The sequence below is a fragment of the Miniopterus schreibersii genome, assembly GCF_964146895.1.
Source record: "Miniopterus schreibersii genome assembly, chromosome: 19".
Taxonomy (NCBI): domain Eukaryota; kingdom Metazoa; phylum Chordata; class Mammalia; order Chiroptera; family Miniopteridae; genus Miniopterus; species Miniopterus schreibersii.
The window spans coordinates 5,113,362-5,127,293 of NC_138119.1; the positions used below are offsets into that span (position 1 = coordinate 5,113,362).

The 13,932-nt window shown below is 41.3% G+C and overlaps 1 protein-coding gene across 1 annotated transcript in view; it reads left to right on the forward strand.

The window, feature by feature from the left end:
- Positions 1-9,975, forward strand: part of GNAI3 (G protein subunit alpha i3) — a 34,663-nt gene extending 24,688 nt beyond the window's left edge. The window contains exons 6-9 of the mRNA XM_081121141.1: positions 2,038-2,167; positions 2,584-2,737; positions 6,575-6,787; positions 6,878-9,975. Coding sequence (XP_080977267.1) covers positions 2,038-2,167; positions 2,584-2,737; positions 6,575-6,765 — 475 coding nt within the window. The 3' untranslated portion in view covers positions 6,766-6,787; positions 6,878-9,975. The remainder of the gene's footprint in view (positions 1-2,037; positions 2,168-2,583; positions 2,738-6,574; positions 6,788-6,877) is intronic.
- The last annotated feature ends 3,957 nt before the right edge of the window (positions 9,976-13,932 follow it).

Below are 13,932 nucleotides of genomic sequence, written 5' to 3' on the forward strand. Positions count from 1 at the left end.
TAGCCAGATCTCATTAAGGTGCTGCACCACGTTATTGTTGGCATGTGGATACCTTGTTGTGAAGTACTATCATGTCTTCCTTTTCCTCTTCTCTCTAGGCAAACCGCTATCCATTCATTCAAACATTTATTGAGCATCTCCTATATGCAAGGCATTGTGTAATTGCTTACTTGCCTCTCAGTTATGAGGTAATGTTTATAAAATGTTGATCTGTTAGTGAATGATGTTGTAAGTGTTAATATGTGCTGAAAGCCTATTTTGGGAACTTCGTAGTGTTTGACCAGTTTTGTGGACTTTTTAGAAGAAAATGGAGGAGTAAACTAAAATTACTGGTTTACCAGTGTCTGTCTCCCCTTGAAGACATCCGTGGTGAAATACATGATGTTCGCTTTCCTAAAACCTATAGTATGACCCTGGATTAAAGCCAATTTGTGATTGCATCATTATAGGCATCTGACCAAAGGTTGAAAAACAAATACTACAAGATCAATCAGAAGAAAAAGTTGGGTCATGAAAAGATAAGATGACCATTTTCTTCAAACATACATGGAGAAATCACTCAGCTATCTCTTAACGGCTCTCAGTGTCTGCAGGGAAAAAATATCTGGAACCAGACCCCTAGTCACTGTAGATCTGATAAACTAAACCAGCTTGGCAGAGTTTTAACCTTTAAACATTCTGTCACCATCATCAAACATACATCTTAAAAATGTCTAACCATTGTATGCCTGCATCCTCCGACCCTAGTACCAGCTGAGACACGGTGCTGCTTGTACTGTAGCAGGTAGACAAGGACTTGTTGACAGAGTTCTGTAGGTGACTCAGGATATCAAGTAGTCCCCTAGAAGGGAGCAGCGGACTAAAAGTAACCTGGATGGAACATAAAGTGTGTGAGCACTTGAGGCTTTGTTAGTATTAATTAGGTTCAAATAAAAATAAGACTTGGGTTGAGAAACATTGGTTAAGTTTTGTTTTTAGATACTGAGTTCTTAAGAGTCCTGCCATAAATATAACTTACTTTTTTCCATAATTAATCTCTAAAATATTTTTTTTAAGTAAGGAAAACATATCTCAATCATACCTCAATTAAAAAAGAGAAAAAAGTAAGGAAAACAAACTTTTGAATCAGTAGGGAGAGGTTATGGAAGAGAATGCACATTTGGGATTTATATTTTATGTTCTCTCAACTAAAAGGTAAACCATTTGAGAGATATTGGTGTTGTGGGTAAAAGCCTGGGTGCTGGAGTCTGAGTGCCTGGGTTCAGATCCCCAGCCCCCATTTGTTAGTTGTGTGCCCTTGGGCAAATTAGTTTAACATATCTCTGCCTCAGTTTCTTCATCTGTAAAATGGGGATACTTACAGGAGCGTTATGAGGGTTAAACCAGTTGATGTACTTAAGATGTTTAGGGTGGTGTCTAGTATCATGGTAAACACTCAATTGTTATCTTTTTATTTTATTTTTAGTTTTTTCAAATCTATCTCCATTGATCCCAGAGAGAGGAAGGGAGAGGGAGAGAGAGATAGAAACATCAACGATGAGAGAGTCATCGATCGGCTGCCCCCTGTACCCCCCCACTGGGGACCGAGCCCGCAATCAGGGCACGTGCCCTGACTGGGAACCGAACCGTGATCTCCTGAATCATAGGTCAATGTTCAACTGCTGAGCCAGGCCGGTCAGGCTGTTATTGTTATCTTAAGTTGTATTACTCAGCTTTTTATTTTTCCTCTCCTTTAATGCATTTCAGTGCTTATTCTGCTGGCTTGGCACATTTGATACAAGCTGTGATAAAGAGGAGGCTCACCCATGTCTCTGAAAGGAGAAGTTTGATTTTTCCAAAGTTTTATTTTCTTGTGTTCTGTTTTACTTTTAACCACAGATAATTACTTTGACTATGCTTTATCTGCTCCTTTGTTTGTCTTTTCTATTACAAATGGGGTTTGGACTATGCAATAGTGGGAAATGCCCTAACCATTTCCAGTTAGGGAGAGGTGTGCATGTGATCTTGCTGACTTTGTGCTCTTCCGCCCTTACTCAGGATGTTTGATGTAGGTGGCCAAAGATCAGAACGAAAAAAGTGGATTCACTGTTTTGAGGGAGTGACAGCAATCATCTTCTGCGTGGCCCTCAGTGATTACGACCTGGTTTTGGCCGAGGATGAGGAGATGGTATGTCGGAGCTTCTGGGAAAGCCTGTCTTGTGCGTCCAGGAAATGGAAACCACCTCTAAGGAGGACTGTGCATTCATGTGCTCACTGAATCAGAACTTAGTATCCTTAATTTTTTCCCTTGTCAGTGAGATTAGATTGTCAGAATATTCACTCATGCCCTATTAACTCTTCTGAGATATGACTATGACAGCAATTGAGTATGTGGGCAGGGCTAAGTCTGCCAGTCCTTCCCACCTCCCAACCTCCCAAGAATTACAAACATGAGGACTGGCCCAGCTTTTGTGTTCTCAGTGTCTGACTTAATTCAGTGAGTGCCATTCAGTGCTTTTAAAAAGTGTTCATCTGTTTTGTCGTGAACAGTTAATCCACCTTAGCTTTTTGTTACTGACCTGACATTCTTTATTTCTTTTTTAGAACCGAATGCATGAAAGCATGAAACTCTTTGACAGCATTTGTAACAACAAATGGTTTACAGACACTTCAATCATTCTCTTCCTCAACAAGAAAGACCTTTTTGAGGAAAAAATAAACAGGAGTCCCTTAACTATCTGTTATCCAGAATACACGGGTAAGGACGCGTGAAGGATTTTTTGGAGGTACCCACCCTAGATCAACACTTCAGTGACACTCCTATAGCCGCCTTTTGTTTTGAACAATGCCTGTTACCCCTGTGGGAAGTGTTCACGGGTAGTGGTACCAACATAAGTATGTGATTAGACCCCTTAAGTCTAAAGTGCTATTCTAGACATAAACGAGTTTACCAGTTTGTTTTATATTTCTGTCCTCATTTTATGAGGAATATAGAGAAAGATAAAAATCAAAATTTGGTAGAAATACATTCAAGACGGCACAAGGATAAGATACAGTCATTGGCGCTCAAGAAACTGACATTAGTTGTAGAGAGACACACACACCAAGCATTTCATTGTAGTATAAAATTTTCATTAGTAGAACAGAAGCAGTGGTTACCTCTGTGGCGTCATTGTAGTGTTTTTCTAGAGGAAATGACACTTGGAGTGAGACAGTAAGAGGATGAATTAGAAATCACCAGGCAGACGGGGGAATAAAAACATTTTAGGAGGAGGGAATAGCATATATGAAAATATGGAGGTAAGAAAATGACAGGATTTGTTCTGGAACCTGGAAGGAATTTGGTGTTGCTGGAGCTTTAAGTGGTGGGAAGGACTGCTTGGAGAGATGGGCAGGGACACTCATGGATTCTCATGCTGAGACACGGGAGCTATTGAAGGATTTTAATTGGGGTACATGATATCGTAGAAACTGTGCTTCAAAAAGGTTATGCAATAAGTGACAATAAAGATTGTAGTAGGGGAGCTGAGTTAGTAAGGACTCTTTTTGGATGCAGATAAAAGCTTTTGGTGAAGATACAGGGTTATATCATAGAAGCCAAGGGAAAAAATACAGACTTGTCTTAAGAATGCAGTTAAGAACCCTGGAAACAGTTCTTTCCCTATTTCTTTTCTCTCCTCCTCTCCGTGTTTTCTTTATTCTTCTCTCTCCTTACTAACTTCTTCCACTGCTCGCTTTATGTGATAAAAATGGTCCTGCCACAGTTTCTATATCTTCTCCATTTAAAAGACCAGGCTAGACTGAAATCGGCCTGCCCTGGGTTCAGATTCCTAGGAGAGACATGACTGCCAAGGCTGCAGCACTGTGACCTTTAGATCAGAGTTGGGTATTTCCAGGGAAGGAGAACTGTTCTTCACTGAACAGACACTAAATGCTTCTGTAATGAGGCTAGGGTAAGGAAGTGGGAAGAGTCAGAGGTACTCCCAGAGTTCTGTCTTGATTGGGTGCTGGTGCTCTTCTCTGAATTCATATTTAGGAACGTTGATTTTAAGTGTCTGGAATATCCAGATGGAGATACCTAACAGGCAGTTATACACGTGGCCTTGGGGCTTGGGGAGAGGTTGGGGGTTAAAGTATAGTGATTGGGGATACAACGTGGAAATGAAAATGATGACTTAGGGTAATGTTACAGAATGAGGAGAGAAAAGGACCATGGGTGGAATAAGAGTACCAGCCTCTATTGGCAGGAGAAAAAGAAAGGTTTGTAGAGGATCCAAAGAGAAGAACCAGGAGAGTGAAAGTATCAAAAACTAAGAGGAGAGTTTAAGAAGTGAGGCATGGTCAACCATGTTGGATGCAGAAAAATAAAGTGAGATACACATTGGACAGCGGCCTCTGGCATTGGCTGTTACTGAGAGCAGTGTCAGTGGAGTGGTTAGAGTGGAGCCAGGGTGAATGTTTATAAGCTTAGAGGTAAGAGCCTATAGCAAAAGAAAAGTTATAAAAAATGGGTGTGACTGATGGAGCGAGGTTTGCAAGCACGCAGGAAAAGAAGGAATCAAGAGTCTAGGTTGGGCTCTGGCCACTGTGACTCAGTTGGTTGAGTGTAGTCTTGTGCACCAAAGGGTCGCTGGTTCGATTCTGGGTCAGGGCACATACCCAGGTTGCAGCTTCGATCCCCAGTCGGGGTGCACATGGGAGGCAACTGATCGATGTTTCTCTTTCTCGCTCTCTCCCCCTTTCCTTTCCCCTGTCTCTCAAAAATCAATAAAAAAAATTTTAATAAAAGGAGTCTAGGTAGGATGAATGGATGAGCAAAGAATGGCATGTCCATAGAGTATTATTTAGCCATAAAAAGGAACAAAGTACTGATGAATGCTACAACTTGGATGAGCTCCATAAACATTTTGCTAAGTGAAAGAAGCCAAACACAAAAGGTCACATTTGTGTGATTCCTTTAATCTGATACATCCAAAATAGGCAAATCCATAGAGACGGAAAGCAGATTGGTTGGTGGTTATGAGGAGACGGGGTGGGGGTGGGGAATGGGTCGTGATTGCCTAATAGGAATGGGATGTGTTTCTGGGGTGGTGAACAAGTTTTGAAACTAGAGAGAGGTGGTGGTTGCATAACATCGTGAATACAGGAAATGCTACTGTATTGTGCACTTTCAAATGTTTTGTTACATGTTATGTGAATTTTACCTCAACTTTTTAAAAAAGAGAGCCAAGTTAGAGTATTGAATTTTGAATTGGAGGGGAGACATCTCTAAGACCAAAGGTAGGCAAATAGCAGTAACTTTTTAAGCATGGTGTTGAGCTAAAAGGTTAGGACTATAGTTGAAGCCCATGGCCTCTTTCTCAGGGAAGTTGGAGATGTGGTCATCTGTTCAGAGTGAGGCAGGGGGTGAGAGCTGGGTGAGTCTATGTAGAAAGTTGGTAGGTTTTAGGAGGAGAGAAATCTTTCTTAAGACAGGTAAAAAGGTTGACATTAATGTTCCAGCTGGGAGTCTTCACACAGCAGAAAGCCCTCAGCGTCACTGCTTCTTTGTTGTTGAACTCCCACGCCTATTTTCCGCTGATTTGTTCTTAAGGATTCTCAGGGCACTGATTGCCCAAGTGTCAATATCTTCAGTATCTCTTCCTACCTGACAAAAATGATTTTTCAATCATCTGTCTCCTTTAAATTACAGAAGTTCTGCAGATCTTCAGAAAACCATTTCAAGCACCTACCAAGCTATCTTCCTTCAGTTCTTTAAATATTCTGTTGAAATAATGCCCTTTTCTATGTTATTTAGTGTTTATATACTTAGTTGCTGGTATTTTTTTGTCATGCTTAATGTCACTGAAAACAGCCTCTGGTTCACAGGAGTAACTGTGTTTTGTTGTGTTTCCCCGGCTGTGCAGCCAGTTTTTGGGGCTATTCTGAAGGCTCACAGGTAGACAAGACGGTGTGGGAAGCAGGTTATTAGGGTGTTAATTATAGATGTTGTTGAAACTAAGGTTTACTTTTGGTCTCCCCACCTTTAAAAAATAACAGCATTATTGAGATATAATTCACATACTGTAAAATTGATTACTTAAAGGTGTATAATTCAGGGCCCTTTTCCCTTTGCATCTGTTGGTTTGTTTTGCTTAATACATTATTGCTGGAAGCCTCTGAAGTTAAGCCCCCTTAACACTGGGATGACTTTGAAAGGAAGCGTGACTTACCCTTTTGAATTATTTTACGATCACTTCAAGAAGCACAGGCTTCGTGACCTTTTAAACAATTGTGTTCTAGAAATGCATCCTCCTACTCCCCTGTTTTCCTTTTATACTTATATCTAGAGTTTTTAGCCAAAAAGTCTAAATGAAAGGGGAAAGAGAAACTTCAAGTTTGTTTTCCTGGATCTTTGTGTGTCGTGATTTTGTTTCATTTATAAGGATATGAGTGCTCTCAAGAAAAATGTAATAATGATCGTAGAAATATAGAAGCCTATCTATATTCAGCTGGCTCATATTCCCTCTCTTTATCAGTAAGTGGCGATGGCCTGACTGAATCGAGTTCAGGCAGCCATTTAATTTGAACTGAGAATATGGGGTGTCTGCTTCAGGTTCCAATACATATGAGGAAGCAGCTGCTTACATCCAGTGCCAGTTTGAAGACCTGAACAGAAGAAAAGATACCAAGGAGATCTACACCCACTTCACCTGTGCCACAGACACCAAGAACGTGCAGTTTGTTTTTGACGCGGTCACAGATGTCATCATTAAGCACAACTTAAAGGAGTGTGGACTTTACTGAAGCATGTAGATGTGAACAAAAGGTAAAACGTGGGCAGTGTTGCGAACGGTGCTACAGTGCTGTCTCTCGACTTGGTAAACTTCCTCTAATTAAGAATGTTCTTCTGTTCTAGTTATTACCGTGTGGAGTGTTGAGATGAGACCAGACTTCTCTCGCTGTCTCTTTGGCAGTGGTGAGCGTGAACGGGACCAGGGATGGCGGCGGCATGCAGAATCTTTGCACTCTTTAGCACACTCTTCTGTATTAGGGAATTCTTAATTGGCACGAGATACTGAAGTCAAACATTGGAATTGGAACAACTGTAAAGTACAAATGAAGACGCCACTTGGATTTCATGATCTCAGATGTTTAGGGCAGATGTGAAGCTGAGGTGCTGCATCCCAGAACTTTAATATGTAGCTTCTTCTTTTTTCCCCCCCTTGTTAACAGACCATCAGTAGTTTATTTTTAAAGTGTTTTTTTTTCCCCATCAAGAATACTAAATTTTATTTCTTTGTTTGCAAAAGAATCTTTATTAAAACACAGAGTCTTAACTATGCACACGATATGAGCGGATCATCTTGAAAATACTCCTCTTAGTAGGAGCTCTTTGATTTTAACTCTTGGTGTGGTCAGAATAGAATATTTCTGTAATTGTGTAATTCTTTTTTATTGGGGCTATAATTATGGCTTTTTTGGATGAAATTTGTGTTACTATCCTGTTGAAAGTACCGTTATGGTTCCTAAATGGTAATTACATTGGAGAGCTCTGTCTAGTTCGCTCTTTTTTAAGCTTAGGGTTGACCGTTAACCAGGTTCATGCTGATTACCAAATTACTAAATAAATGCTTCTGTAGTATGATAAAGTCAACTTTTTGGATCCAGACACCCAGGGCAGCTGCCAATCAAAAAGGCAGATTGCTAAATTTGAAACAGAAGTAGTGACTTTTCTGCTACATCCCTACTAAATTGACTGCTTCGATCCTTGCTTGTCTGTCTCAGTTGTAGGGAGTTTTGTGAATGGTGCCCCGTGTTTTTCATCTTCTGTGGCCTTTTCTGTTGGGAAACATCTAAAGTGTATTAACAGTGCATGCCTTTACTTTGTAAATGTGGTGCCAAAGCCCTGTTTGCCATTGTTTTTGTTGTAGCAATGTTAACTGTAGTAATCCTTAGTCAGTACCTTCTTTGGCCGAAACCATTGCATTTTGGGACCTTTTCCCACTTTGTCATGTGTACAGATTTTAATCTGTTATAGTTGGCAGCAGTATTAAAATGGTGAGTAAAGAGTCCAGGTTTGTTCCTGTTTGTAACTAGTCCCTTCTGGAAATATTTTCTTCTGTTTCTTGTTGCCCCTGCTGAGTGTGCTTTGGCCTTTGTCTGAGAGTGGGTCTAGATAGAAAGGTTCCCTGAAGAGCTAGTCTTTTGATATCATTGTGTTGAATCTTGACCTGCCTGAGGGTCTTATGTCCCATTTGTGTGAGTGACATGCACTCACAGTCCTTTTTCCAGATTTGCATTTGGTCGTGTGGAACGCTATATTCACCTCAGCCTGTAGGTCCTTTTGTACAGTGTACAGCAAATGTCATTAAATATTGGATGGTCCACTGGGGAAGGCAAATGCAGAGTGCATTTTGAGCATTCCATATCAGTAGTTTAACCAGTGCCTTTTGGGGTCCAGTCTTTTGGATTGGATTCTGTTTCATCTTTTGATGTGACCTTTCACTAGTTTAAAAGGAAAATAAATGTTTGGTGGTCATCAAAGCTGGTTCAAAAAGGAAACCACAGTAGTTCAGTGCCTTTATTGGTAGTTTTTTTTTTTCTTACTATTTTTGGAAAAGTATAACTGTGCAGGTGATGAACTGTGTTATCTAACAATTTATTTTTTAGGGTTGGGAAAACTGGATTAAAAGAATGAAAATTGTCAGCTTAAATTGGTGATTGACTTATGGCTCACAATGTAAATAGGGTTGATAGTTCTTGTTTGTTTTGAATAAATCTTTTCCTTATTGTATTTTGTAAATAGAATCATCTGGAAATAAGAACTGCTCCAGTGTTGTTGTAACTATAGTCTTTCTGTAGCCTGGGATAATGGGATGGTATGATAACCCAAAAGAACAGATAACCCAAAAAAGTTAATTTTACTTTGACATTCATTTTGTATTTTCATTTGAATGTGTTTGATATATTCATTTTTTAGCCCTTCTGTTAATGGAAAATAGTAGTTCTCCACATTCCTGCCTCTACTTCATTTACACTTGTTCTGTGTTTACATGAAGATCAACCCCTGCCCCACCAATCCAAATAACTTAGCTAATGTACATTCCTTGTGGACACAGGACCCAGTTTAAGTCAGTTGTTTTCAAATACGCCTCAAGTCAGAATCATCTGGATCCATCTCAGACATTGACTCTTGGCCAGTGGGTTCACAATTATAACTTTAAAAAGGTTATTCTGATCATCAGCATTGCAAGTCACTATTGAAATAGAATTGCAAGTCAATTTTGAAAGGAAAGATTTTTTCTTATAGCAGAGCTAGAGTGTGGGGATGAAACATCATATCTTCCCGCCTGGAGAAAAAGGGTGGATATTTGTAATCAAAGAAACAAAAAGTTGCCTTGTGTCTTGTCTGTGAAGAATGCTGGAGATTTGTGATGGGTCATGTTTCAGAATTCAGGTGGCCAGGCTCTGGACCATCCAAGAAATCAGCACATCTAAGGAAATTAATTTTTAATAACAGTATTTAATAGACCCTAGCAGACAGGACTGCAATAGTGGCATCATTTTGTTGACAGTCATATCTTCTCTACCTGATTAAACTTTGGGCTGTGGAATTGCCGTCCACTAGACTCTGTGTAAAGAGGAAGCATTCTGCTTCTTCCTAGCTAATCTTCCCTCCCTCATCAATTCAGCCTTGCAACAGATTTCACCTCCTGGCATGAAAAGTCCAAAAACTTTTACAGTTTCTTGTATGTGGATCTTGAGATGACGTTTTCACCTTGGACAGTTAGATCCCTAAGTCTAGTTCCATGTATAGTTTTAGTATTTTCAGTGATGGATTGTTCCTTTCCAAGGTGCTGCATTCTGAGAATAGATGGACCAAATTTTTAAAAACTGTTCTCTCGCCTTGTTTATTTTTTATTCTCCTATGTATTTGTTTTATTATATGCACATTTCAGAGTATGTAAAAATAATTGCTGCTGCTTCTAATTCATTTGCGGCACCTTACTTTCATACATCCTGGTCATTGTTTTCTAATTTGTGGTTGTGACTTTCTTTGGACACTGTTTGCCTGGCCTGACTAGTTACTTCATCTGTTTATCCATTTGCTTAGCATAGTTCTGGACTTTGATTTTTTTTCCCCCCTTCCAGATGTTAAAAAAAAATCACAGTCCTCTACTCATTTATAAAACTTAAAGCAGCACTTACTCCCTTCACTCATCACTTGTGCAGTCTTTCAGATGTGATACTGACTTAAGAACAAAGTTGTCCCAGTCTCCCAGTACTGCCAGGCAGTTTTTGTGTGTTACTCCAGGCTTCATGGTACAAATGAGAGGTGTGACCTCAGACCAGCCACAGCTCTCTCGCTTTGTGGCCATCCAAGCACAAGAGAAAACCACGCTGTTTCAAGGCCTCACATTGAAAGTTGATCTTGCTGTCAACTATTGGGAAGTAAAAGAAAGATGTAAGTGAGGCACTGGAGAACTGACTTCCAGGATGGCCAAGATCTTTGTTCAGTTACCTTCGTTTAGGTTTTAAACACCGCAATTTTCTCATCACCTTCGATGAATTACTTCTGCTGAGAAGCACATACTTCAGAACAAGTCAGGGCAGGGTGGTTTTTTCTGATCTGTGTCAAGCCTAGATCCGGCCTGACTCAGACTTCTCAGGAATAGGTCATAAGGAATGGGATACAGGAGTAGGTAGCTGAGATGCATGATTAACATATATGCATGCCTTGGCTAAACTACTTCATTAAGATATCTCAGACTGGTCCTGGGAGTATGCTTCCCCCCCCCCCCCAACATAAGAGCTTATTTAGAAAGTTGCAGAGGTAGTGGAAGTGAGTCAACCGGGCTGCATGGGCTCAGGAAACAAGTTACAGAAGCAAAAGAAGGGCCCTTGGAGCTTAGGAGAGGGAAAGGTACCTGGGGGAAAGAAAAAGGGGAACAGGAATCCGGGCTCCCCAGAGGAAGAGCATGCCAGGAGCGTGTATTTTAAAATAAATTCCTTGCCCGGCCGGGCGTGGCTCAGCGGTTGAACATTGACCTTAGGATCCAGGAGATTGTGGTTTGATTCCCAGTCAGGGCACATGCCCGGGTTGCAGGCTCAATTCCCCGCTGTACAGGAGGCAGCCGGTCAATGACAACTCATCATTGATGTTTCTCTCTCCCTCTCCCTTCCTCTCTCTGAAATCAATGAAAGATATATTTTTAAAAAAATAAAAATAAATTCTTCAGGTGGCTCTGATGCAGCTGATCTGGGCCAACACTTGGGGACAGCTGAGCAGGACCTACTAAACACCAGCACAAATAGTAGACAGGTAACCTCACAGTCACTAGTGAACAACTGAGTTCTTTTTATTTGCCAATAAGAAGCACATTTTATACATGACTTACAGTGCCTTCCACCAACAGTAAATTAGTATGGGGACTGTTTGGTCAAAGAACATTCATACATTTTAGATACTTCGTTTTTATACAAAGTTAAGACAAAACAAGAAACAGGCTTCTAAACATTTATTTTCTTTATTTCACTGCATTTATTTATGCAGTGGAAATGGAAAGATTCACACAGCGAAGGAAAGTTAGAGTCCTGTGACAGAGCGAGCTGTACTGTGATCACGAGCGGTTGCCGTTGGGTGGAGAGCAGAGCCAGCCGGCCTGAACTACGGCATGAAAGGCTAGTGAGAGGGCCTGGGAGGGGGGGGAAGGGGAGTGACTGCGGCGTCGAATGGTAAAGGCTTCGTATGCCGGGGTGCTACTGTTTTCTCTGCCTGAGGTCTCGTGGGAATCAGCAAGGTAGCAGAGATGATAAAGTAATTAGCAAGCACACAGCCGGGACATACCATCTCTGTGTATTAGTGTTCACTGAGCTGTAAGACCTTTGAGAGCTGGAATATTAAATTTTGTACAACCTGATTTTTCTATCTCCTAACCTCTCTTCCCCTCCGTCGTGCACCTGTGTTCCATGTACGAGAGATCGCAAGAAATGACCTGCCCTGTTCATTCTTGCTCGTGTGGGATGAAGGCCGTGAGACCGCAGAATCAGGAGGTTGGAGGGTGGTTCGGCGTGCTGGGCTCGGGTTTTCCCCCGCTTCCAACCAGCTGTGAGATCTTCCAGTCTTACAGCCCTATTCTGTTAACTAAAGGCGGGCTTAGTTGTATCTTCCAACTGTGATGTTCCATGGTTCTCATCAAACAGAAATAACATTTAAAAGTGCTTTGTAAATATTCACGCTACTCAAGATTACGCTGCACTACAAAAAAGGTCATTGTAGCTGCTCATCGTTTCTCAGCATCACTTCCAATACTCATTTTGAAGACCTGAGATGAATGAAGTTCAAGTATATGTGGAGCAGGTGAAAGGTCTTTGTTTTGCACTTAAGTGCAGTTCTTGATTTCCTCGTCATACTGTGGTTTAACTTCATGACTGAAAGGCGGAGAGTTGCCCTGTTTTTTGCCGTGTGTCTGTTGGACCTCCCTGCAGTGTCTTCACGCTTTGACCTGACAGGACCAGCAGGGGCTCTGGCCACTTGCAGCCCCGCCCCACCCGGGTCCTGCTGGAATGTGCTCTGGGGCTGTGCCCGGTAGAGAGGGCAGTGGGAGGTAGGAGCCCATGGCCCTGCACCACCTCCACCCAGCGTGGCCGGCACACTTTGGTCTCCGGCACATCTCCAAGTATAGAGTGGGCTTTGAAGGCTGTAATTTCTCACTTTGGGGATGGGGCTGCTCTGATTTGGACTGAGTTTCAACATGTAAATGACTTTTTTTTATCAGAGTAGGACCTGTTAGAAGTCAATGTCTTTGAAGTTAATGTTAGAAGTTAATGTTGCTTTTAAAGACTGAATTTGCGCTTTCATTCATCCTTATGCACAGAAACATAAAAGCACACTTCCAATAATAGCATCTATTTTTCTATTTTTTATTGTGGTAAAATATGCATAACATAAAACTCAGCATTTTCATTATTTTCAAGTGCACAGTTCAGCGGAATTGATCACATTCACACTGCACAACCATCCTGACCTTCCATCCTGAACCTCATCTTCCCAACCGACTCTGTCCCCGTGAAACGCTCGCTTCCTCTCCGCCCAGCCCCCGCTAACATCGTTCTGCGTCGTGTTAGTGGTGCAGGTCCTTCTGTGTCAGTCATGTATTTTTGTAAAAAGAAAATTTCATCAGGTTTACATATGCGATGGAACCAAGTTTACATTTGCTTTACTGTCACCAGGGCCTGCTCCTGCAGTGCGGGGAGGTGACTGTAGTCTCTGCCCTCTAAGAGTGTGAACAGGAAGTGATACCTTCAACAGACAAAGCAATTTTTATTTTTGTTATTTTATGCTAACCTCACATTCCATTTGAGACCTATTTGTATTTAGCCTGGAGATGATTTTGTTAAATATCTCCAATCTAGAGCTGGCACAAGTAAACAGTAACCAAGAATTTGATTGGGAATGGGAGGAACTTAGGCACTAGGAGAAAACCGACTGGCTGGGTGGTGTGTGCTGGGCCCTTGGTGGCGCGGTGCATCGGGGAAGGCCAGCGGCTTGGAGTCAGAGGCTTGTTTTGAAGCTCCTGCTGCCGCCTCCTAGCAGTGTGATCTTGATAAAGATACTCCACCTCCCTCGGCCTTCGCTTCTTATCTAGAAATTGCTAGTGATGGGTCTGGAATGTTTTAAGTTTCTTCTGGCTTTCACATTCTAAAAATTGAGGTTACAGTTCAAGAAAATAGGATTGAATATTTGTTTCTGACCTACCTCATTACAAAAAAAAAAGAAAATACAACAGTATAGAGTAAATTTAAAATGAAGCAAAAGAGACAGAGACAGCAGAGTGAATGAGTGGCTTAATTTTGGTTTTAAGCTTTCTAGCCTCTATTTTAAATGGAGAACTTTCCGTGCCCACTAATCAAAAAGTCCATGAGATAAAAATAAGCCAACTGTGTGGAAGTAGCAGTGCTTTTTGTCTC